Genomic DNA, 25,347 nt, shown 5'->3' with positions numbered 1-25,347 from the left:
CTTAGTAGGTTTTTTTTTTAAGCCTTTGCTTTGACACCAAACAGAGGACTTTGCAATTCTCTTTTGTCATTGGGTGGCGGAAACACAGGTAAATTAAAACGCGGGTCGCTCTGGCAAGACGTTTGTCACCTGTTCTGTGCATATTTTGATTTTTTCAGTTTAGTGTCTGAAATATAAATGTTATAAACCAGCTTTGAGTGTCGCAAACTATTTCATAGTTGAACCAGCATGTAAGGAGCCTTGAAAATTGTCCCTGGAACTCAGAAGCAAAGTTGTTTTTGGAACCGAAACTAGTAAAACCCATACCTAATGGTGTGATTAACTTAACTGTTAGCTAAATAAGGTTATCTTAAATGAGTTGGACATCCTACAAGTCAAAGCAGGAAGAGCAGGCCTGAGACAGGAGATGTGGCTGAGTGAGAAACAGCTGTGGCTCGGAAGACAGGGCAGGCGGGGCAGGGTGAGGGGAGCGGCGGCCAGGGGGCCCTGAGAGCCAAACTGCCCGGGGGGCTCCCGAGCACCAGCTCTGACTGGAGGCAGAGCCTTGGCACTTGGGGTCCCCAGAGAGAGCTCACCTGGGGACTTGGTCGGCCCAGCCCAGGCCTGCTGGATCAGAAGCTCTGGGCGTGAGGCCTGGCGTCCTGTCAGCACAAGCCCCAGAGGTGGAGGATTTCTGTGCTCGGGACACTAACGCTGCAGGACAACTGCAGGGATGGGCCTGTGGCCAAAGGGGGCGGAAGCGTGGCTTATGCAGTACCCCCTCGTGGCTGTCCACACGCGAGAACTCCCCAGTAAAGGAACCCGTTACTTGGCCCTGGGGTCCCACGTAACTGGCCACAGGGCCCTTCCGGTGCCTCATTTCCGCAAAGTCCCCGTGGAACGCGTTGGGAAGAACTGCCCTCACCCTCACCGAGGAGGCTGGCGCAGCCCCTCTGCCCAGCACCGCCTTCTGGCCGTGGGCCGTCACGCAGGGGAGGGGGCGCCCAGCGCCCACAGGGGTCAGTCTGAGCGCAGTCATCACTCCCGCTGTCGCTGCTTTGGGCCGGCTCAGTCACTTGTGAATTGGAGTGTCCAGTGAGTCCCCGGGGCACGCAGGCCTTGGACTAGGCCCGTCAGGTGCCTCTTCCCACCCCTCTTGAAATGCAGTGTCCAGCCAGCTTGCCCCATCTGCCCCCCACCCCAGTCTCGACAGCACTGTGGCTTCTAGAAGGTGGGTGGTTACAGTACAGCCTCTACTCCCTGGCTTGAGATTGCCTGGGGTGGTGGTGGTCACTGAGCTAGAGGAGCACCTGCTTCCCCTGCTGTCCCCCCACGAGCGCCTCCTAAGTGGCCTCTTCCACTTGCTCAGCGTGGGTAGGGGTGCAGAAGGCGGGGCTCCTCCGCTCGCCAGGGCCTCTCTGTGCACAGCTTAGGGACACCTTTGTTTTCCTAAAAGATTTGGATTGAACTTTAGCTCTTGGCTGATATTTACAAGATTTTGAAAATAATTGTTTTTCCTTCGAAGAAGATGGCTTAACCAACAAAAGATCTACTGTTGGGTGTCAGCTGTCCTCCCAGCGTTTATGTAGATCTGGCTCAGGCCTGTCACTTCTGAGTCCTTCGCAAAACAAAACCCTTCTGTGTCCCTGAAAATCCTTTTGCCCGGAGCTGTGATGTTAGCTCAGTTGGTGATGCCACTTCCTTTTGAGGTGGGAGTTGAGACACCTGTGGGGGGGGCAGCCCGCCACCACCGAGATTTGTCAAGGCAAGGAGTGTCCCTCTCAGCATCACCGGGTCCTGGTGTCTGCCCCGGCCCATCTCTCCTCCGCTCTGTCTTTGGGGAAGAGCGCCAGGGAAGCAGGGGCAGGTTTTCTGTCATTGGCCCCAGAATTCTTGATGAGAGACTCAGAGGGGCGCCCCGGAGCTGGCAGGCAGGCACCCGCCGCACACCCCTTCTTCTTCCGTCACCCACGTGTGGTCACACGGTTGAGTGGCAGGCCAGGGGCACCAGAGCCCCGACGGCTCGCTCCTGGCATCTGCGGGGACAGCCGGGCCCCTTCTTGCTGCCGGGGCTTGGTCTCACCTCCGAGTGAGCTCTTCATCACCAGCAGTCTCCTGGTCAGCATGGCCGCAGGCTTCGTGGACGTGAACTAGACCACCTGGTGTTCCCCACGGGTCATTACCTGTGCACCACAGAAGGAGGCGGGACTGAGGGAGGAGGGGGTGCTGATGGAATGGGAGCTCACCTGGACCCCAGAGAGGTGGGTGGGCAGGGGCGCCCCCCCTTCCCCGTTACGGGCCCAGCAAAGCTTGTTGTGGGCTCCTGCCACCAAGACTTGTCTGCAAGACCCAGACTTCATTGCGACCAGGTCCAGAGGGACACCGCCGCTGTGTGAAGCCCGCGACACTGAGTGAAGGAGCCCTGGTGGTAAATGCCGCCGGCCTGCCTGGGCTTTGCAGGCAAGTCAGGGACCTTACCCATCTTCGGGGCTTTTCCTGCCTCGCGGTGCACAGCCTCCAGCCGGCAGGAGCCTGTCCGCATCCAGTGGGCTCACTGCAAAGCCTGCGGGACCACGTACAGTGTCAGCTTAACCACACCGGGCGAACTCGGGGGCTGAAAGGACGCCGGAGACCCAGTCCCGGCCCTCTGCCCCGTGGCGAGGCTGAGGCAGAGCGCCCAACTCCAGGCTGCTCTGGGGGCTCGTGTGTAACGCGTGCTCCTTAGCGTGAGGCTTAGTTTCTGCCGAGGCCTGTGTGTCCTGGTTTGCAGCCTGAACTTGGAGCTTGTCTGAACAGCCCTTTGCTCGTCCAGGAGGGGGCGTGTGCAGGGACCAGAGCGTCCTCCAGCAGCTGGAATGTGGGATCAGAAATGCCAGCGGCACCTTGACTCTCACCCGCCCGAGGGCGAGGGCGAGGGCGAGGGCGAGGAGGGAGAGGAGGCCGGAGGCCGGGTGGAGCCGGGCCTCAAGCACTGCCCCCGGCAGCGCCCGTTCAAGCCTGGAGGCCACTTCATCTCTACTGTAATCATCTTCTGCAGCCAGTTGTCGCTTGCCTGTAAGTCAGACTTCTGTAGATGTTTCATTAGAACGTGACAGGTACGCGAGAAGTTTAATCCTGTTAGGTTAAGTAATATGGCTACTTGACAAGCAGACTTGAAAGAAATTTTAGTCCCCTGCGCATAGAAGCTTAATTGTTTCACGAGTATTTTTTAAGCCTGCGGTACTGAAAACAGACGGGCTCACGAGTGGGAGTGCGGAGCAGGCGCGCGGGCCTCACCGCTGCTCCCTGTGGAGGCTCTGGCGGCCTCCCTGCCTCGCAGCTGGCGCGCTTCACCCCCGTGTCTGGTTGGGGGTGGCTGACTCTGTCTTGTCCTGAAAGCAGGCAATTTGCATTCGGTTTAGAGCGCTTCTCTCCTTTGTGTGGTGGGGTCCCAACAGGTGGGAGAGGCAGGAGGAGGGGAGGGTACCAGCTGAACGGGCGAAGACCCCGAAGCTCAACCTCTGAAGTGGTTTGCATTTTATTTGATAAAATAGACTGTCTCCCTTTTGTGTGGCGTGAATGCCGTCCATCTGCTGGGATACTTGCAGTGGCTGCTGGCGCCTCTATAACCGAAATTCTCCCTCATCTGCCTCCTTCCGGGCCTTCCCGCGGCTCCGTGTGAGGTGTGGGCAGGCCCCGCCCCAGGCTGCCCCCCGACGGGGCGCGCCGTCTGGAGTGGAGCCCTGGCTGCCTGTGGATGCGGGAGCCCTCGGGCCGGGCAGGGGGCTGTCCTCTGCCCGCCAGCATGCGCCCTGCCGGAGCAGCGTCAGACTCCGGCTCTGCATTAATCCAAGTGCGTTCCCCCTCCCGTGGACCCCGTCCTTGTGGGGAGGTGCAGGCAGCATGGGCAGTGGGTTGGGGGGGTAAGTCCTGGGAATGGGAGTGGGGCGGTGGGAGCGGTGCAGGGCAGGGCCGCTGAGCGAGGGGCCCGCCACGTGGGGGCACGGCCGGGCCGGGGCGCGCCCAGAGGGTCCAGCTCCGAAAGGGGCCGGGGGAGCCGTGTTCTCCCTCCGCCTGGCCAGCAGAGGAGGAGGAGCTTTCAGCCGGGGCCGCATGACCTGCTTCCTCTGGAGGATCCCTGGCTGCTCCCTGGAGGACTGAGGGCCAGAGGCCCACTGGCCGGCGGGAGTGCCGCAGGGGAGGGAGGTGCCCCACCCCGTGCCAGCTCACTTCGCGAGGGGCTGACGGGCTCGGGGGGTGGGTTGTGGAGGGTAGTAGCGCTTGTCCTCCAGAGCGTTAAGGTGTTTGGGGGGTAGTGTCCGTTTGCGAACGGGAGGAAGGATGGCCTTCCAGGTGGAGTGCACTCTGGGGTAGATGGGGTTTGGCCCAGACTTGCCAAGTGAAACAGTTGGCAGCCCGGGGCTCTGTGGCGTCACTGTCGCGTTCATTTCCAGGGCCCAGCTGCCGTTCCTGCCCTTGGTCAGGCACTGCCCGGTCGGGCTAGTTTTCTTCCACATCCTGCTGTTGAGACATATGTAAAACTCGGACAGAAGGTGGGACTCGTGTCCTCTCAGCGTCATGTGGGCTCATCCCCAGGTTCCCCAAGGACTAGGGCCAGGGGTGCACCTGTGTTTGACCTCTGCTTAATGACCGTTAGTTCAGGCTGCAGCGAACTCACAGACCCGATCGGGCAGAGATGCAAATCCCTTCTGTCCAGTGGCAAAGGGAACCCTGCTGGCGCTGGCCAGCTCTGTCTCAGCTGGGCTGGTGCTGGTGGCCATGTGCTTGGTCCTCTCTCACCCCGAACGGGCTCTTCAGTAACCGGGTCAAGGGCATGTGTGACACCTGTTCCCTCTGCAATGTATGAGTCATGCTCTTAGCTTTTTGAAACTTATACCCTGATACTGACTTAGGATGGACTCAGTGTAGGGACCCCTCATGCTGGTAACTTTACCGAGCATTCCATATATTAGAGATGTCCAAGGAAGGACTAGGCCAGCGTAAGTTTTTCTTAAACATCCCACAAGGCATTGCAGCGCAGCCGGACTGCTCCTGAGGCACCATTGCTTTTTCAGGTAACACCTCAACTTTTTTTTCTTTTTCATTTCGAAGCCACTGGCAGCTGAACCCTATTTTGAAGGGCTGGGTCTACCTACTGGGTGCCTGGGACACTTGAAGGCGCTTTGGAGGCTGAAAAACCTGAGTAGGAAGGTGTAATCTAGGGTCTCTGTTTTACAGCTGGGGTGACACAGGCACAAGGAGATTCCTAAGTTTCCCAGCTCCTCGAAACCTGGTGGCAGAGCGGGTGTGGGCCGGGCGTTCTGCCTCCGGCTGGGTGTCCTTAAGCTGTCCGGCGCTGCCTGCCGCATTGGGGTGGGACACAGTGAGGCTGGAGGACCTTCGGGGTCCATTCAGGGCGGCGGCCCGGTCCCAGCTTGAAGGGATGGTGGGTGCACACTGACTCCCTCCCAGGAGGGCTCCCAGGGTGCTGGTGCATGCGGGCGCCCACCCCCAGCAAAGCCTGTTTGCCCACCCGAGCGTCCCCTGTGTCAGGCCAAGAATTTTCCACCTTTTCACTGGGAAGGTGCGAGTTGATGCTGAGCTGGACGAGGGTGACCTGCCAGTTGTGGGCGGGCTGCCCTGCCTGGAGACTTCGTAGAAAAGCACGCTTGGGCCTTCCCTGGCGGTCCAGCGGTTAAGACCCTGCGCTTCCACTGCAGAGGGCGCGGGTTTGGTCCCCGGTCGGGGAACTAGGATCCCACATGCCGCGTGGCCAAAAGCAAGGAAAAGCGAGCTCAAGGTCCGTGTGTCATGAATGTAACAGGAGGTGGGGAGGTTCCCTGCCTGGCTGTCTCCTCTGCCCTCCCGGCTACTGCCCAGAGGTCCGGACCGGCACAGCTCCAGGGCGGAACGCCCCGCCCCCCTCGGTCATCCCGTGGGGACTTGGAGCCGGTAAAGCAGGAAGGGAGACAGTCGCATCCCAGGCTTGGCTGTGAGGCTTGCCCGGGGTCGCGAGCGGCAGAGCTGCCTTGAGAGCTGAGTCCTGAGCAGGAGGGAGGAGGTGACAGCGGCCCTCGCGGCACAGGCGCGTCGTGCGGGTCGGGCCTGGCCCCGTCCATGCGTTCCGGCCCGTGACGTGGCTGCATCCTGTGGTCGGGGTGGGGTGCCACGCTCGCGAAGGGGTTCCTGCCCTCTGGGGTGGCCCACGTCCAGTGAAGAGAAGGTGTGAGATGTGTTGGGAGTACAAGGATTGTCTGTACGTTTAAGAAGGGGCCACGTTGTGCAGGGCTTTTTAAAGAAGTGGTCAGAGGAAACGGCTGCTTCATTCCACGTGTGACCGTCTGAGGGTTTGGGGGGGCGGGCGTTAGGGTGGCAGCGTCGGGGGGCGCTGAGTTGGAAGTGGGGCACGTCTTCGTCTGGAGGCAGCAGGGCCAAGCGTGGAGAAGATCCTGGTGGGACCCTCCGCTTGGGTGGAGGGCGGGCCGGGCGCCTCGGGTGCGGCGTCTGCTCTGCCTGCCTGGACGACGGGCCGCGGGCTCTGGAGCCACCGAGCCGACTGGACCTCGGGCAGAGCTCCAGGCCCCGCCTGCCTAACAGCCAGCTGCCCGCCAGGCAGGCCCCACAGCGCGTAACCTGTGAACTTGCTCCGCTTGGGAAGAGAGGCTGGCAGGGCTCCTCTTGCCCTGGTGACCGCTCCTGGGCAGGGCCAGGGATGGCCCCTGTGAGGAGGCGACGTGTGTGACACTGAGGAGGGACGTGGCCGGCCACTCAGAGGACAGCGTCCGCCCGAGGACTGTGTCCTGTGGGCTGAGAGCCGGGCACGTCGTGGTGGGGCCGGTGTCCCTGCGCTGGCCGGGCAGAGTCTCGGGCTAGGGTGGGCACCGGGCCCCGACTCGGCTCTGCGGGCCAAGCAGCCCGTGGAGCCCGCGGTTGTCGTTTGCAGTCGCGGAGCTGTTGAAGCGGGGCCGTGTGTGAAGCCAGCGCCGTGTTAGAGTTGGGAGGGCCGGCACCCGGGCCTGCGGCCTCCTCTCCCTGCGGCCGCGCGTGGCAGCCGTGCTGGGTGCTGTTTGCGGCCTCCTGCACCGGGAATCCTGGGCGATGTGAGCTGAGGAACAGGACGCGCGGCCTGCGGTGCACGGACGCGTAACACGCGGCCCCCGCAGGTACCCTGAGGTTCCCGAGTTTTCTACATTTATTTCTATAACACACACTTATTAAGAAAAATCTGAAGAACAAAAAAGTGGGCCCAAGTCCCACCGTGAAAACCGCACCCTCGTGAACGGCTTTTTCTGCCCGGGGCTGGCTCCCTTGTGTGCAGAGTGTCAGCTCTTGAAGCAGTTTTCCGTTTTCTTTCTGTCTGGGTCCTAGAGCACTTTTTTTGAAGATGGAGTGAAAGTGTGCCATGGAGATTCTCAGTAAGCCCTGAAGCCCTGTGTCTGTGCGCCGGGGCGGAGGTGGCCCTGGGAGCCCAGCAACTGCCAGCCGCGCGTCCTGTCCTGCGTCTGGGCCTCTGCCGCACTAAGTGGATGAGCGCATTAACTGTTCTTCCTCAGGTCCTTGTAGTTGGAGACTCCAGAGAGATGTGGCCTGTGATTTGGGAGGGCTCTGTGAGTTTTGTTTTCCATCCGTTTAAACGGCCTCGAGATGAACCGGTTTCTCTGAGGCCACATTAAGTGCAACACTAGTCGCTCGTTGACTGCGAAAGCAGAACTTTGGTTTTGGTTTTTTTTTTTCCTTGATTCTTTGCATTATGTTAACGTCGGTAAATATTTTGTATAATTACAGAGGAAAAGGCGTGTGTTTTTAAGATGTTTTTGACGTGGACCATTCTTGAGGTCTTTACTGAATTTGTTACAACGTTGCTTCTATTCCGTGTCGTGGTTTTCTGGCCCCGAGGCATGTGGGATCTTAGCTCCCCGACCAGGGATCGAGCCTGTACCCCCTGCATTGGAAGGCAAAATCTTAACCACTGGACCGCCAGGGAAGTCCCAAAGGCATGTATTTTTAAGCAAAAGTGGTGTATGAGGTGGAAAAAAAAGTAATGATTGAATTGCTAGTATGTAGAAGGCGTCATGTTTGTATAATACTTAGTGATGGGCAGTATTTTCTCTCTCCTTCCAGGCATGCTTTTAATACAACCTCTGGAGTCTCAGGTCGTAGCAACACTCAGAGAAAACCCGTTTGGCGTGATTTATAACCAGATGACTAGTTTAGATGGGTGGTGTCTGTCGGAACTCACCAGCGCCTCAGGGATGGACCGTTGTCAGTTCCCACTCAGAAGTCCCATGGTGCAGACGGCAGCTAGCGGGACTCGCCCTCCGGCCGGTCCTGCCCGGGTGCTCCTCTGTGTGTCTGCAGAGGCCGCCAGCTCATCCTGCTTCCCCTGCAGCCCATTCCCCTGTAGGCGAGGAGCCAGGAAACATTTGGGAGTCTTACCGTCCCAGAGGAAGGGAGCAAATCTTTAAAGGGAAAACCTCACTGGAGCATGTTGGGGAGACTGCTCCTTGGAAGCTGGTGACCGAAGGGACGAGCTCCGCCCTTACCGCCGGGCGAGCCGTGCCTCGGGGTCTCCAGGGCACAGCTTCGTCTGTACAAACTGCCCCCGCCCGCCGTCTGGCCTGCAGCCCTCGGGAATTAAAGTGTTGGGCGGGGAGCGGGGGTGTCAGTAAGAAGGAAGGCAGCCAGAGGTCACCCATCTCCTGTTGGAAGGATGCCACACCACCTGGGAACTGTTCTTCCCCAAAGCTGAGATCTAGGTCCGCATGTTTACAGAAAACCCCGGGGGCAGGGGGCACTCACAAAATCCAGATGGTGGGAGACCACGGGTGTAGAAGACAGGCCTTGTTTGGACGCGATTTAAACAAAGTAAGCAAAAATGGGACAGTTAGGAAGATTGGACTCCCGACCAGATGTTTGTTGCTGCTGAAGCTGTTGGTCTGAGCTGGTGTGGTGCCGAGAGGACGCTTGTGCTGGGAAAGAAGCTCTTCCCTTTTGGAGGCGCGTGGTCGGTTATGTTGAAACGACTGGCTGGCGGAGGCCCACTTGGCACCGCTGGGAAGGGGCTCAGGGTTTGAGTGAAACAGGACTCAACTGTGAGCTGGTTAAGTGTTGATGTTAAAGGTAGGAAAAAAGGTATTTGAAGCCGCTCCTTTTCTACTCCCGAGAACGGCAGCAGTGTCTGAGGGTGCGGGAAGGGCCTCGGGGAAAGGGTTCAGAACCACTTCCTTGGTGTTTGCACACAGCTAGCTGTGTCTCTGGCCTGAAAGACCGGGGGCCGGACGCTGCCGGCCTTTCCTCTCGTTCGAGTGAGTACACGGGAACGTTCTGGCTAAACGGCCTGGACCACATGCGTCCAGTTAAACTGTAAACACTGGCTCGGTGTCCCTGACGGAGGGCCGCCACGGGCTGATGGCAGCCCTCTGTTCCCAGCGCTCTCATCCGTCTCGGGGTCGTTTAATTAGGAGACCGAGGAGGCCGCGGGGCGATTTGCAGGTTAGGCAACAGCGCTGATGAGGGTCCCATCCTCTTTCCCAGCTCAGCTCAGGGCTGTCCCGAGCGTGGACGGGCTTGCGGGATGGCCCGCGAGGCTGCGGGCCTGGGTGGACCGTGGGGACGCGCCCGCACTGACGGTCTCACTCCTGCTTTTCAGACTGGGCCGCTGCCATCCGAGTCGCCGCCCTGGACTGTGCGGAAGAGAAGAACCACGAGGTGTGCCGCGCCTACGAGATCCACTTCTACCCTACCTTCCGGGTGAGTACCTCCTCCCTGCGCGTGGCGGCGGCTTTAAGTTGGAACCCACCAGCTGTGTGACTGCTGCGCTGTCAGCGTTTGGGGCGGGCGTCTTGAAGCGTGGGGGGTTCTGTTTGCAGAGGGGCACCTCTCCTCCCACCCTGCTGGGTCGCCCGTGTCGTGGTGGGACGGTACCCGCAGCTCCTGCTTACACCCAGCGAGGGGAGGTGGGTGAGGCCTGCGGGTGGGGGAATGGCCGGGAGCTGCCCTGAGAGCCGGTCTGAGGCCCCCAGGTGTCGGTGTGCGGCGCTGGGTCTGGGTGCCGGCGTGTGGCCCGGCCGTGTGCCTGCACGGCTGTCCCTCCCACGGGCCTGTCCCTGTCTCTCCCACTCGGGGGCGGACTGGAAGCTGAGAAGCAGACCCAGGTCTGTGTGCGCACGTGTGCGGTCACTGGCCTGCACCCGAGCGCATCACGGTGACTTTACATCTCAGGAAAACAGCTGAGCTTTTGGAAGTGACCTCTGAGAAGCTTGGAGACCCCCCTGCCTCTCAGCCCTCACATCCCACGCTCTCTGTGGCGCAGCGTCAGCTGCTTCTCCTCTAAGTGTTGACCTGGTGACAGCCGTGCATCCGTCTCCTGGCTGGGCTGCGCCCACTGGTTGGCCTGGTGCCCCAGCCCCACCAGAGTCACCCTCCCCTTGAGCCCCGTGTCGAAACGTGTTACTGTTTTATTTTCCTGTCTTATTTTGTTTCAGCTTTACACACAGGGCTCTGTGTGCTGTGTGTGAGCTTCGGGCCTCCTCTCTTTCCTAACAGGACGTTGCTGGAATCACCCGCACACCGGGTGGGGCTGGCCTCCGCCGGCAGCACGGCTTACCGCCACGGGCCCTGAGCTGCCCGGCACTCGTGTGTGTCCTGTGCCCCCTGGCGGCGGCCTGGAGCGCGGTGCTGGGCCTTCCCTGCTGACGGGTGACAGGCAGTGATCACTGCTCCGCGGGTGGCCCTGTCTGTTGGAGTCATTTGCCCGTTTTCCTCTCCCCCGTGTGTGCTTTTCTGACTGATTTACAGGAGTCCTGTGTCTTCCCGACACTCGCCCTCCTTCAGCTATGCGTGTCCGGGGGTGTCGGCACCCAGCCTGTCACTGTTTCCACTGTCTTTACTGTGTGTTTTAACGAAGAAAGTTTTTAATTTTGATGTAAAGTCCTTTTGTTCTGCTCAAAGACACTTGATGTAGTGCCTGCCCTCGTCCCTAGGAGTTTTTAATTTTGATGTAAAGTCCTTTTGTTCTGCTCAGAGACACTTGATGTAGTGCCTGCCCTCGTCCCTAGGAGTTTTTAATTTTGATGTAAAGTCCTTTTGTTCTGCTCAGAGACACTTGATGTAGTGCCTGCCCTCGTCCCTAGGAGTTTTTAATTTTGATGTAAAGTCCTTTTGTTCTGCTCAGAGACACTTGATGTAGCGCCTGCCCTCGTCCCTAGGAGTTTTTGTGTCGTTGAGCAGACATACCATGAACATCTAGCACCAGGAGCCTTTAGGGGACGCGCCGTCTGCCATAGCTCCAGCCCTGTTGGGGCAGAAAATGTAAAGAGCAGGGTCCCGCTTGGTACTGAGCAGCCACTCGTGAATCTGGAGGGAAACACTGTCATCCACAGAAACACATAGAAATGTGGTTCGTCATCAGTCAATGTCAAGTGTCTGGAAAAAAGGGACTAAAGCTCTCAAAGACGATGGTCGTTTTGTTGCTTAAAGATTAAACGTTTACACAGACGCCAGGCAAGGCTGTTTCTTATTCTTTGTTTTTCTTCTTAGTATTTTAAAGCATTTGCAAAGGACTTTACAACTGGAGAAGATTTTAAAGGTAAGGACCTAAGTGTTCTATTCTACCGTCCTAGATTCCTTCCCTCTTAGATAGATCTATTCACGTGAGACTAGAACACGCCCTGGTTGGGTCTGCCCCTCACCCCGGCTTTGGCACGTTTACATCGGCACCATCGGCCCTTCCTTTCCTGTAAGGGTTCAAACGGTCCTAGTTTCAGCGAGAATTCTTTCTTCTGTGCTTTGCCTTCCTTGGCAAATGTGGTGAAATTTACTTAAGTAAACTTTTCTGGAAAAAAGAAAAGTTTGAGAAGTGCACACATCACAAGGGCACCCCGATGAATTTTTGTCAGTGATCCCCCCCCAGCTCCCCCCAGGAGCCCACAGTGAGGGCAGTCTGCCTGCCTCTGAACTCGGTGTAGATGGACACATGCCTCTGTCTCCACGCCGCGTGCGTGTGCGTGCGTGGGGGGGGCGCCCCCCCGTGGCCGTGTGTCCCTGGAGCTCACCGGTTCCCACGCTGGTTGCTGAGAGGCCTCCCGGCGTGTGAATCCACGGCCGTGTGCGCTCGCACTGTCGGGGGCCCTGGGGTGGGACGGGCGCTCGGCAGGCAGACGCGGCCGTGACGGTGGGTACCGCCCTGCAGGGCCGGACAGGGAGCCGCAGACGGTGCGGCACGCGCTGATCGACTTCCTGCAGAGCCACGCGGACGAGGGCAGGCCTCCCGGGTGCCCGTCCTTGAACCCCGTTCGGTGCGTAGTGCCGTAAAAAGGTGGCGCGCTGCAAGCTGAGTGTACTTTTGTGAAGTAGCGACTTGCGTTAAGTGACGTGGGCACTGGTCTGCGATGGCCTTGAAAGCACTGAAAGCCTCTTTTCCTCTTCAAAGGCCCAGGGACGTTCTTTCTCTCATTGACAGCAGCGGCGGCCGTTACGTGGCTGTCTTATTTGAAAGCAACAGCTCCTACGTTGGACGTGAGGTACTGTCTGCGCCTCTTCCAGTGTCGGGTCTGTGATCAGATTCCTGTGTGGCAGTAACTACGTCCGCCTGATCTGTTGTATTCTTGGGATTGGCGTTTGTGTTATTCAGCAGACGCACTGGTTACAGAGAAGACTGTTGGGGTGAGGCTCTGCCTCCAAGGGGAGAGGAAGCAGCTCCCGAGTGCAGCCTGGTCCTCTGGGTGGGGGGGGGCCTGGTCCCCCGGGGGGTGGCCAGGAGGGACTCACGGCAGACCTGGCCCTCGGGACGCGCGTCTTCCCTGAGGGCATTCTCTCTTTCCTAGGCGTTACTTATTTATTTATTTCCTGGTACGTGGGCCTCTCACCGCTGTGGCCTCTCCCGTTGCGGAGCACAGGCTCCGGACGTGCAGGCTCAACGGCCATGGCTCACGGGCCCAGCCGCTCCGCGGCACGTGGGATCCTCCCGGACCAGGGCACGAACCCGCGTCCCCTGCATCGGCAGGCGGACTCTCAACCACTGCGCCACCAGGGGAGCCCTCCTAGGCGTTATGATCAAGATTTTTTCTTTGCTGTATTCTGAACTCCCAACTCTTTTGCCAAATCCCAGGTTCTGTAAAACAGTGTTTCTGTCGTGAATCTTTGCTTTGTTATCACTTCACACGTGTGGGTCTGAAGCCCTTGCCTTTGGCAAAGTCTCAGTAAAATCCAGGTGCCAGGAGCCGGGCTGGAGGACAGGGATTCTTTACCCCGAGGTCTCCTAGGGATGAGAGAAGACACCTCACTCCGGAACTTAGCCCCGGGTGCCATGTTTCTCCCTCCCTGCTGGGCTCTCGACTGTTCTTCCGAGATCGGGGCTCTGGGAAGGAAGTGTGGTGGTCCCAGTGGGGCTTTGGCTGCCACGCGGGTGCCCGGTTCCTGCTCTCAGCAAGGCCCCTGGTTGGGACACGGCTCTGTCGCTCCTGAGAGAGAGGTGGTTCCGCACCCGACTGTCCGGGTGGCACGCCTGGGGCTTGCTGTTAGTTTTTCACGCTCTTCCAGCTCCTGAGATGCCACCCGGGGGTCCCACTGCCACTGCCCCCCACCACTGCACCTTCAGCCTCAGCAGCCCTGGACTGGGCAGCTCTGGAGGGAGGAACGGCCGACCGGGGACGCCGTCAGCCTCCCAACGCAGGCCCCGAGGGTGGAGGGGAAGCTGGAGGCTGGGGCGCGGCCCCAGCTCACGTGGGGCTGACCGTCCCTGTCTGACGACTGAGGGCCTTGGAGGGTGTGTAAGGAACACAGCACAGACCCGTCTGATGGTCTGCTCGGTGAGGAGGCTGTAGTTCCTGCCGTGCGACAGTCGGGGGCCTGAAAGTGCCACAGAACAGGGATGTCGGTGGTCTGGCTTAGAGGGGATGAGCTGCGATGCTGTGAGAAGCTGCGTTCGTCAGTCCGTTTCCGGAGGACCCTGCCGTCCACAGCGAAGGCGACCTACTTTCTCGTTGCCCAGGTGATCTTAGACCTGATTCCCTACGAGAACATCGAGGTGAAGAGAGCGCTGGGCTGGGATAAAGCCTTTCTGCAGAAGCTCGGTGTTTCTTCTGTCCCCTCGTGTTACTTGATTTACCCAAATGGGTCCCACGGATTAGTTACCGTGTAAGTAGAGTCTGGCTTCAGGGATGTTCGTGACGCCACCGACACCCCCAGCCCCTGGGCGCTCACTGGTGTGTGGGGTGGTGGGGGAGACCGGCTGCAGGCCCCACACGGGCGCTCGCCTTGCTGACACCCGCAGCACCATCACGAAAAGGCCGCTGGCCTCTGCGCTAGGTGCCTGCACGCCCGTCGGGTAAGCTTGGCTGAAGAGGAAGCAGGTTGAGGCGAGGCTGGGAGAGCGTCACAGGCGGGCAGGTGAGCTGCCTGCCTGGCCCCCCAGCCTCACGCCGGAGGCCCCAGGCCAGCCTCGCCCGCGGCCCCGGAGCTCTTGGCGAGGCACCGCGTGTGGACACGGCGGCGGGAAGGCGGGCGCTTTCCTCCCTTGGGGCTCCTGTCTCAGCCTCTGGGAAGTTTAGCTGGGGCACCGAGGGCGCTGCCCCCAGGAGCCTCAAGCACGCCGTAGTTCCTTGGGTGTATTTTCTGTTCTTTAAAAAAAATGGAATTCAGGGTAAGCCAGGAGGTCTTACCGGGGGCGCCCGGCTCTACAGCAGACCTTCCTTGAGCAAACCGCCATCTTGTTTCGGAGTAAAAAGCTCGTTTTACATTCAGAGCGTCATCTGTACACCCTCAACATAAAGTGACGTTGATATTTTTACCCGTAACTGCTGCGTTCTCCTTTGGGGAATGAAAATAAGCTCTGGACCCTTTGGGGGGCCCCTGAGCTACCTGGGGAGGGCACAGTATCCCCCCCTCCAGGCCAGTGGAGGGGCCACTCCGCAGTGCCCAGGAGCCACCGGGCTGTGAGGAGGGGCGGGGCGCTCCTTCCCCTCCCCACCCGACTCCGGACGCCCCACGCGGAGCTGGCAGCCTGTGGGCAGAGGATGTCGAAACCACAGGATAAAGCTGATCTTGGCAGATGCTCAAACCAGCGTAGTACTACGATTCATTTTTGTTCCGTGGGGATGTTATGTTCTCAGGTGGGGGGCCAGCTCCCCGAGGCCCGGGCTTTGCCACCATCCCACCCCGCCCAAGATACCTGCAGTAGATGCCCAGAGAATGGCTGGGCTGGGTGGTGCACGTCACCCTGGAGTTACAGAGGGAGGGCTGCTCTGAACCTGGGGCCACAAGGTGCCTGTGGACGGGGGCCAGGCTGCCGAAGCCCGCCTCTGAGCCCGCGCCCTGCCCTCCCCTTTCTCGCAGCGGGAAGCCTCTCCGATCGTTTTTCTCCTCTTATTTGAAGTCATTGCCGGGTGTGAGGAAGAAATCGCTTTCATTGCCTGAAAAAGCAAGCAAAGAAGACAACTCTGAAGCCGTGGTTTGGAGGGAATTTGACAGGTGGGTGAAGCTGCCGGGAATGTGTGGCTGGGGGTCCGGGGGTCACTGCAGGGCCGCTCGTTCAGAAGCCTGCCAGCCACCTGCCGGCGCTCGGGGATTCTCCGCGTTGTCTCCCCGGGGTGGCGTCCCTCTGGGGTAGGAGCCAGCATGCAGGAATCTATGTGAAGAAAGAGGCGCCCACACTGACCTTGTAGCGTTTCCTCCCAGGTCGAAGCTGTACGCGGCTGACCTGGAATCGGGGCTGCACCACCTCCTGAGGGTGGAGCTGGCAGCCCGCAGGTCCCTGGCCGGGGCCGAGCTGAAGACACTCAAGGACTTCGTCACCGTCCTGGCCAAGGTGCATGGGCGTCTGGGCTTGACCACGCGACCTCGCCCGTCCTCCACTCACCCAGACGCCTGCCGTGTGCTGGGGGCCTGCGGGGCACAAAGCCCCTGGCCACGTGGAGGCGCCCGCGCACTCGGCGGGGGCGGGGCGGGGACTGTGCAGGGCAGCGCCACGGTTCCCCGGGGAAGGCCTGAGGGCCAGCAGGACGAGCGGGGAGTGGGCAGGAGGCCTGTGCGTCGGGGAGCTGGGAGGAGAGGTGGGAAGCGGCGGGCCGCCGGGCAGCGAGACGGCTGCGGCCTGCGGTGTCGTGTCGGTGGGCCCTGGGTGGGGGGCACGTGGTGGCTGCTGTGTCAGCTCACGTTTAGAGGGGAGTGGGTGTTGGGGTTACATTCCTGCCAAGAACTCTTAGCTCCAGAGCTGAAAGTCCAGGCTTGTGGTGTTTTTCTGGGCCCAGAGCCCCTGCGCTGGGCAGAGGTTGGAGCAGTCGGTCATCCCTCTTCCCTGGGAGTGGACCTGGGCCCCTGTTCTGTTGGCCCAGCAGCCCTGGCCGTGGCCCTTCCTCTCTCTGAGATCTCTCTGAGATAGCCCAGGCCCTAGACACGCCCTGCCCGCTGTTGGTCTCCTTTGGTCACCTTTGGTCTTGCGCTGGCTATGGCAGCTGCCTCCAGAGGCCACCCTTCATAACACCTATTGTTATCTAAGAGATAAGGAAGCTTAATTCTGAAAGGTTTCCCTTGCCACGTGTGTGCGGTCCCTGACAAGGTGCTTCAAGGTGCTTCATAGCCAACACTTCCGCTGGTCAGGGTTTACTCACGTTGTAAGATCTTTGAAGAAACTCAGGAGGTAGAACTTAACGTTTAAGGGAATAAGGAGTCAGCTGATTTGTTTCAAATGAATAAACGGAAGCTGTTTAGACAGTTCTCCTCACGCTGCGCCCCGCAGAGGTCGGAGCCCCCCCGCACTGTCCTCGTTCCTTAAGAACGCCCCCGCCTGCCCTCCGCATCGGGACAGGGGTCTTGCTGCACACGTGCCTCGCGTTCTCTGTCCTCGTTCCAGCCCAGCGTCACGCTGGAGGGCTCCACACCTGGGCAGAGCCTGTGGGTCAGATCAGCATAAATTATTCTGAATAACTTTTCTACCCTTTACTTAAACTTTAAATGCTGGTCCGTTGGTCGTGGTGCCCTGGAACCAGTGTTGGCAAGACCCAGATTTTGCAGAGCTGAAGACGCGATGTTTCCGCTCTGGCTGTTCCTGCAGCTGACGCAGCTACATCTGTCTCAGCACCGTTGATAGTCAGGTCTCAGCCCAGGTTTCCAAGAGCTCTTTCAGCCTTGAATTTGCACATTTCATTGGCAGCATCTAATCGAAGTTCCTCACAGAAGGACTGCAGGACCGCTGGGATCCTTGCACTCGAGGCTTCCTGGGCTGCCAGCGCGGCCTGAGTGTCAACGTGGAGTTAGCCAGCAATGGCACTTTGCGTGGAAGCCGCAGGGGTGTGCATGCCTTTTCCAGTTAGTCTGACAGTCAGAGCTGGCAGCGGGGGAGGTGAGGGAGTGTCAGGACAGCGGGCGGGATTAGCGTGAATTACCATGAGGAACGTGGAATGAGTAGGCAGTGATTTCAGAAAGGCCCACAAGCCCTTGACAACGTGATAAATAAGGGCCCCGGCGGCCGGCGGCCGTGTGGTCCGTTGTCGTGAAGTGGCTGCTGGGTATGAGGATGAGTGGCTGTGTCCCGGGTGCCGGGCGGTGGTGGAGCTGCAGGAATGGGGTCCAGTGCGGGCTTCCCCCTTGTCTGTGTTCTGGGGAAACTCTAGTTCCCCCAGAGACCCCCACCCCTGTTCTCCGTGGGAGCCTGGGTGGACTGGAGACGCTTGCTCCCTCCAGCTGGTGGGTCCAGGGCAGGGCAGGCCCGGTCTCCGCCGCTGGGAGGCCGCGCCGTGGGGGCCGCTTCCCGACCCGTCCTTGAGTGTGGTCTTCCCTGCTCAGCTGTTCCCCGGGCGGCCGCCGGTCAGGAAGCTGCTGGAGACGCTGCAGGAGTGGCTGGCCAGCCTGCCCCTGGACAGGATCCCCTACGACGCCGTCCTCGACCTGGTCAACAACAAGATGCGGGTGAGGCAGCCCCTTCGACGAGCATGGGGGACCCCGCACCTGCCCTCGTCCGATGAGCCGCCAGTCTCCCTCCCCGGTTCTGCCAACCGAGACGATGGGGGTTTTGTCAGGCAGTGAAGCATTAGGGTTTGTTTTCTGTTTTTTTAGTGAACTCATCTAGATTTCACACTTAAAAAAGTAGTGAATGAAGGCGATGGGTCGAGCTGCCGTGCAGGCCGGGTGTGCGGCCAGGGTCTTGGGCCGGCGTCTGTGGCCACAGGCTCCAGGACGTAGGCTCCCCGGGGTCTGATTCCAGCGGCCCTGTGGGTGCCGGTTTCTAGCCTTGGCCTCTGATCCATGGGACCTGAGCCGTGTGACGGGGAAGGTGGCTGAGAGCAGGGGCTCAGACCCGCAGGGACCGGGCCTGTGCAGTCACCCATGGGGACCGAGGGGCCGGGACGCCCGCGGAGCGCAGTTCACAGCCCCACTTCTGGGCTGTTACAGCCCTTCGGCCTTCGGCTCGCTGCTTGTAAGGTGAAGGTCCTATTCATTCAGATGGAGAATTGCCTGACAATTGAATTTTTTTGTTATTAGTCTTCTATGAATCTCGTTGTAACTAATTCTAACTTTAAAACAAGATGGGTGCCAAAAAAAAAAAAGCTGGGTGTCTTGGATGCTGCCTAGGGCTGCTTCATGAGGACACAGGTGAGCTCTTCCCTTCTCCCCAAAGACTGGAAAAGAACGGGCCACGTTTCCGTATTTTGAGAACTCTTTTAGTAAAATAGAGACTTCTTTTTCCTCTCATTTATTCGTTATTGGATTTAAATTTACACATGGTGAGATGTACAGTTGAAGTTTTGAGAGACGTGCTCCCTGTGTAACCACCGCCCAATCAAGACTGACCACATTCACCAACTTTTTTTGGTTTTTTGGCTGTGTTGGGTCTTCATTGCAGCGCGTGGCTTTCTCCAGTTGCAGCTACTGGGCTCTAGGCGCGCGGGCTTCAGTAGTTGTGGCTCACGGGCTCTAGAGCGCAGGCTCAGTAGTTGTGGCTCGCGGGCTCTAGAGCGCAGGCTCAGTAGTTGTGGCTTACGGGCTTAGTTGCTCCGCGGCACGTGGGATCTTCTCTGACCAGGGCTTGAACCTGTGTCCCCTGCTTTGGCAGGCGGATTCCTAACCACTGCACCACCAGGGAAGTCCACCACCAACTAATTTTAACAATTCAATTCTCTCTTATTGTTTTCCCCCCCCCCCCCCCCAGATTTCTGGAATATTCCTTACTAATCACATAAAGTGGGTTGGATGTCAAGGAAGCCGACCAGAGCTGAGGGGCTACACGTGTTCTCTGTGGAAATTGTTCCACACTTTGACTGTTCAAGCTGGGACCCATCCAAAAGCGCTGGACGGCACAGGTGAGCTGTCCCCACCTGGGCCACCTGACACGGGTGCTGCGCTACTGCCTGCCGGGGCCGTCCCAAGCTCACGCAGAGGGTGACGTGCCTTCAGGGGGCCCGGGGTCCATTCTAAGGAGGGTGGAGGTGAGCGTCTTTTCTGGAGGTCTGCTCAGCCCCCGTGCCGGCTTGGGGTGCCGGAGCCGAGTCCCCACCCTCTTCCCTCACGGCCAGGGCCTGGCTGACCCCTGGGGATGTGAGTCATGGGCGGGGTGAGGGAGCACTGGCCAGGAACGCCTCTCGGTGTCAGCGCCTCCTTCTTTGCTTTAAAGAACACGAGAGTAAATGAAACACATTTGGAGAAGCGTATGGTTACCTGTTGTTTCTAACAAGTCACCTGGAGCAGCGCACGCTCCTTACCTCACGGCGTCTGTGGGGCGGGCACTCAGGTGTGGCCTGACCAGGGTCTGCGGCTTCGGGTTTCCCAGAGCCTGGGCGCAGAGTGCTGGCCCGGGACGGTGGGGAAGAGAGGAAGAGACACCCTCCCCACACTTGCGCCCCACATGGGGGCTATCCTTCCTTGCCGTGTGGCCTCCCCATAGGCAGCCGACTTCATCGGGGCCCTCGGTGGTGTTAAGTCCGTCACCTCTGCCATGTTTGTTCGTTAGAAGTGAGCCAGTAGGCCCACGAGGGTAGGCGATGACACAGACGTGGCTACAGGAGGTGGGACCACGTTTATATCCCACGCAAAGTGCTAAAAAACGTGTTGGATTTTTGGATCCTCTCTGGACTGTGTTTTGTGTGTGCCTCTCAGTTTCAGCAGGCCCCTGACAGCCATGGGAACGTCTGCTTTTAGTTCCGTATTTTATTTTATTATTTATTTTATTATTTATTTGTGTATTCATTGGCTGCGTTGGGTCTTCGTTGCTGTGCGTGGACTTTCTCTAGCTGTGGCGAGCGGGGGCTACTCTGTGTTACGGTGTGTGAGCTCATTCCAGTGGCTTCTCTTGTTGCAGAGCACGGGCTCTAGGCGTGTGGGCTTCAGTAGTTGTGGCACACGGGCTCAGTAGTTGTGGCGCACGGGCCTAGTTGCTCCACGGCATGTGGGATCTTCCCAGACCAGGGCTCGAACCCATGTCCCCTGCATTGGCAGGCGGGTTCTCAACCACTGTGCCACCAGGGAAGTCCTAGTTTTGTTTTTTTAATCATTCAGGTTCACTGACGTGTGTATTAAGTCAAAGTGAAGTTTTGGGACCCACACCGTCCAAATATTCTTTCCAGTAAAATTGTAGAATTCTTTTAGAGTTACCTTTTGCTGTGTAACAAACGAACCCCAGACGCCGTGGCTTAAAACAACCACCAGGTTTTTGTTCATGGTTCTGGGGCTCGGCTCTTTGGACGGGCTCACCTGTGGCCTCGCTCAGGTGGCGGCGGCTGACTGGTCTAGACTCAGAAGGTTGGGCTCCCAGGCAGCGCCAGCTCCCCACGGGGCATCGCCACATCCGGGAGGGGCCTCGGGGTCTGGGCATCACTTCCGCCACAGCCTGTAGCTCGTCCAGCCCGGGTTCGTGGTGGGGAGATAGAGGCCACCTGTGGGGAGAAGCAGCAGAGGGGCAGGTGGTGTCTTCAGACACCTCTACCACCCCCGGCCCTGCCCCAGGGGACGCTGGATTTCTACTCCTCCGGGGTCTAGTGGGAGAGGTGGGCTTTCAATCGAAAATTCTCTCAAGAATCTCACAGCAGAACACGTAGGGTGTGTTCAGGAGAAAGCTCGGGAGCCCAACAGCAGGTGAGATCAGAGCCTCAGCACCGCCCGGCGGGACGCCGGCCGCGGCGCTGGAGCCCACGTCTGAGACGTGAGCCTCAGTTGTGCGGAAAGGTCTGCTGAGAACAGGGAGACACGTAGAAGGAGGTGGGGACAGCAGGGAGGAGGTCATCGCCGGGACGCGCTGTGAAATCCCGCAGCACCGATGCCGGCAGAATGAGGGCAGCGGGCTGACAAAGCACACAAAGAAAGAGGTCTCGAGCGCGCTTTCTCCTCGTCGCGTAAATGGAAGCAGTATCCGAGGAGTCTGTCTCACGCCGAAAGAATTGGGTCAGACTGAGACCCGGATTATGTCTTGGAAGGTTTTTCCTCTCCTTATTGCATGCTTAAACCCCATCGATGAAAAGCCTGCTGCGGCCTCTAATCCCCCACAGGTAGGGCTTTAGGTTCTTGTCCACTTTAAAGATTAGGGTGGCCCGAGCGTGCAGTGGGTCGGTGGGGGCGCGGGAAGGAGGATTACCCCGCCGGGCGCGGCAGATGCCAGCCACAGGCCCGCAGCTGGGACAGCAGCACCCGGCCGACAGTGAGGCCGCAGCGTGTGCACGTGGCCTCGGGGCTGGGTGCCCCCTGGCTGCCCTGGGAAACACTGGGAGCCCGGGGCAGGTGGCGGGGTGCGGCTTCGGGCCTTCTCTGAGCGACACGAGCAGGACTGCCGAGGCTGACGGCCCACGAGGCCTCTCCGGGCGGGTCCGGCTTCCCGGGCGTCAGGACCGCACCGGCCACAGAGAGAGGCGGCTCGTGAGGGCTGCCGTTAAGATGGACTCAGCCTCCAAAACCGTGTCTTCTTTTTTTCCAGTTATTTTGCTGGATGTCTTTTAGCGCTGACATTTAATGTTTTAATCTCACAGCCTCTTGTTCGCACGCCCAGTCCCCCGTATTAGCGTCTGGACAGGACTCTGGTCCAGGCCTGTGCTGCTGCCCCTCTGCCGTCCTCAGGGGTCCTCCTTTCAGCGCACTGTAGGCTGCGTCGTCCTGCTCTTGGGGGCATTGCTTTCTTCAGACGTCGTGCCCCACGCTCCCAGGACCTTTACTCGGCACCCGTTGTCCTCCCGTTAGGGTCTGTGTTTACAGCCGGTGGTGAAAACCGTCCGTGTGGCTGGTAGATGCTGGAGGGTTTCCTCACACGGAGAGTCTCGGCCTCTTTGAAAGAGTGCAGACCTTCACCAGCCTGCCACCCCGTCGCTCCCAGAGGGAGCCCCAGCAGCTGACCAGCCCGTGACCGTTGCTGCCCCTTTCGTGGAAGATCCACCACAGGGCGGGGCTGGCAGCAAGCCCGGAGGCCCCTCCTAAGGCCTGGTTCGTATCCGGGCTTGTGCTCCGCAAGGATTCCAAAGCAGAGCAAACTGCAAGTCCGAGTGAGCGGCTGCCACGCCCGGCACGAGCCTCCGGGTCGTGTGTAGGGCAGGGAAAGTCGCACATGGGACTCAAGCCTGGGGTGAGCCCGGACCTCTGGGTGTGGGCTAGGGGCTCCTGGCAGACCTAATAGCTCCAGGCCTCTGGCTCCTTCTCCTGAGGGCCAGCACGTCCTGGAGTGGCTCCGGCAGCTGGACACAGGCAGCCGTCTGCTCTTGGGTTGCACGCATCTGGCGCAGTGTCGAGGCAGCAAGCAGCCATCTTGCGGTCGTGGTGGGTGTCCGGGAAGGGGCCGTTTTCTTCCCGTGTCCGTGCGAGGACCCAGGGGGCTGGCCCGTGGCCTGTATCAGGCACTCAGCTCGTCCCTGGCTCCCCCGATGCCACCCCAGGCCCTGCGGTTCTAGTGGAAATAGTCCGACACGCTTTGGTCCCTCCGCAGGGTTTGAAGACGACCCCCAGGCAGTGCTGCAGGCCATCAGGAGGTACATTCACATCTTCTTCGGGTGTAAGGAATGCAGTGAGCATTTTGAGGAAATGGCTAAAGAATCGATGGATTCCGTGAAAACCCCGGACCAGGCAATTCTCTGGCTTTGGAAGAAGCATAACGTGGTCAACAGCCGCTTGGCAGGTGAGCAGAAGCCGCTCCGCGTGGCCTGTGCCCGGGTGCGGAGCCCGAACTGTGGGTGGCGGGGATGGCACCTGAGCTGCGCCACCGCGCTGCCTGCCCCCCACGTGCCAGCCTGCCTGCCCGCGGGGCTCACGGCCGGGTCGTCTGCCCTGACCAGATGTCAGTTTCCTGGTGACATTGGCCAGGGAGCTGCCAGAGACAACAGCCATTCCCGGCTGCCAGTCCCTGGCGTTCCAGATTGTTCTCTCACTGCAGGGCTCCCGGGCTGCGTGGAAACGGAAACGTCTGTCCCCCTCGGTAGCCCGCTAGGCCCCTGAGTAAATTCGACAGTGGAAGACTTGGAATATAATTAATTTTCAGTAAGGAAAATTTTAGCGTCGTTAAAACCTGCTCTCAGACCGTAGACCAAACTCCTCGGGGTGGTTTTGTTTAAAAAAAACTAGGGCGCGTGTATTTTCTCATAGTTAAGTAATTCAAACTGTTCCTAAATCAATGGTAGATTAAAATTAGGCTTAAAAATAATCCACTGAGAAATAAATCTTACTAGAGATGAATAGAAAATGCCACTAAACTATTGGTTTTTACTTAATCCACCGTATCGTAAAAACATCTTACAGCTAAAGCACTAAAGAGAATTGGTTTTCCTTTGGACTCGGAGCTGACCGCTGCGGCTCCAGTCACGTGGCCGCGGCCACTCGCGTTGGCGGCTTTGTCCTTCGCCTTCGGCTGCAGGTGAAGGCACATCCGCTGTGGCCCTGGTACAGACGGCTCCACGGCCAGGGCGTCAGTCTGCCCTCCGTCTCAGGGGCCGCGTGGTGACCCCGTCCCGGCAGCGCTCAGCCCCAGGGCAGCCGGCGGGACTCCAGCCAGGCTGCCGTGTCCGGGCACCGCCTTGTGCCCCACGAGATGCTGCGCCAGAAAGGCGCCTGTGGTCGTGTGGTTCCTTAGACTCTGCGTGTCCCCCCAGCCCCCTCGGTCCCGCCTCTGGCCTCGGGGTTGAGGTCCACGCAGTGCTGCGCGGGACACGCTCTGGCATCTCCTCCCCTCTCGGGGTGTGAATCCAAACCCCCCGCTGGACGCAGACCCCAAAGGGGCGCGCCCAGGCCCTGAGTGGTGTGCGTTGCCCTCCAGCTTCTGCCCAGCCGTGGCCCGTCGTGCGCACGGCGAGCGGGCCGGAGGAGAGCGCCTCTGCCGAGTCAGGAGGCCCACAGACTGACCGATTCCCTTTACGTGTGCTTCCGGAAGCACTCTGAGGTGGCAAGGCAGCCCCAAGTCAGGTCAGCGAGTTCCAGGAGCCCGGGGAGCCACGGGCCACGCTTGCTGTCAGCGGGGCCTGTGGGAGCCGGGGGTCCGGGGCTGTCGCAGCATCGCAAGTGGAAGAGAAACAGGAGTTTGGAAGTGCAGCTGCGAGTGCAGGGGCTTCGTGGCTCTGCCTCGAGGGCTTGCCCCCCAGTCGTTGGCTGACAGACCAGGCAGCGCTCTGCCCACGGGTGTTGAACGAGGGAGCGAGGGAGGGCGTGGGAGAGGGTCCCCTCGGCCCGTCCGCATGCTGAGGGAGCACCTTGAGGGAAGGGAGGACAGCGGAGGTGGGGACCCCTCGAGCAGGGCTGCGAGGTCAAGGGCGTGGAGCTGGGAACTTGCCAGCCCGCTTGGGTGTTTGGGGTGGGGTCTGGCCAGGTGAGTGGTGGTGCCTGAGTGTGGACGGCTCCCTGTGCCGTGGGCCGGGAATCCACCAGAGGGCGTGAGGGAGGATGCGCGGTGCTGTGCCGGCAGCCGTGCAGGGAGGGCGCGTGGGAGGGGAGCGTCGTGTGGACCCCACTGGACGGTGGCAGTGGAGGTCGTGGAGGGAGAGGGCGGTAGTGGGCAGGCAGGAGGCACGGGGGCCCGCGGCGCCGGGGTGGGCGGTCAGGTGGCTGGGAGGCCTCTTCACGGTGGCCCTTCCTCCTCACAGGCCACCCGAGTGAGGACCCGAAGTTCCCAAAGGTTCCGTGGCCCACTCCGGACCTCTGCCCGGCCTGCCACGAGGAGATCCAGGGCCTGACCAGCTGGAACGAAGGCCAGGTGCTCCTGTTCTTGAAGCGGCACTACAGCAGCGACAACCTCGAGGACAAGTACTCCTCGGACTTGGGAGACGCTGGTGAAGGCGCCCCGGCCACGGGCGCGGAGCGGGCGGGGGGCCACGCTTCCCCAGGGCAGCCGCCCGCAGACCGAGGTGCCGAGAGTCTCCGTCCTCCCGGCATGCTGCCCCCCAAGCCTCGCCTGTCAGAGAGGTCGCACCAGGCGCTGGACGTGAAGCTCGGGAGTCTGAG

The 25,347-nt window shown here is 59.8% G+C and overlaps 1 protein-coding gene across 1 annotated transcript in view; it reads left to right on the top strand.

The window, feature by feature from the left end:
• Window positions 1-25,347, top strand: part of QSOX2 (quiescin sulfhydryl oxidase 2) — a 38,245-nt gene that overhangs the window by 10,678 nt on the left and 2,220 nt on the right. The window contains 11 exon segments of the mRNA XM_024762422.1: window positions 9,608-9,708; window positions 11,497-11,545; window positions 12,149-12,254; window positions 12,389-12,479; window positions 13,949-14,094; window positions 15,292-15,426; window positions 15,634-15,763; window positions 17,740-17,862; window positions 19,103-19,253; window positions 22,850-23,038; window positions 24,990-25,347. The exon segment at window positions 24,990-25,347 is cut by the window's right edge and continues 16 nt beyond it. Coding sequence (XP_024618190.1) covers window positions 9,608-9,708; window positions 11,497-11,545; window positions 12,149-12,254; window positions 12,389-12,479; window positions 13,949-14,094; window positions 15,292-15,426; window positions 15,634-15,763; window positions 17,740-17,862; window positions 19,103-19,253; window positions 22,850-23,038; window positions 24,990-25,347 — 1,579 coding nt within the window.

The sequence above is a fragment of the Neophocaena asiaeorientalis genome, unplaced genomic scaffold, assembly GCF_003031525.2.
Source record: "Neophocaena asiaeorientalis asiaeorientalis breed wild unplaced genomic scaffold, Neophocaena_asiaeorientalis_V1.1 scaffold78, whole genome shotgun sequence".
Lineage (NCBI taxonomy): Eukaryota > Metazoa > Chordata > Mammalia > Artiodactyla > Phocoenidae > Neophocaena > Neophocaena asiaeorientalis.
Note: the sequence above shows the minus strand (reverse complement) of the source record. Positions and strands in the feature narration are given on the sequence as shown.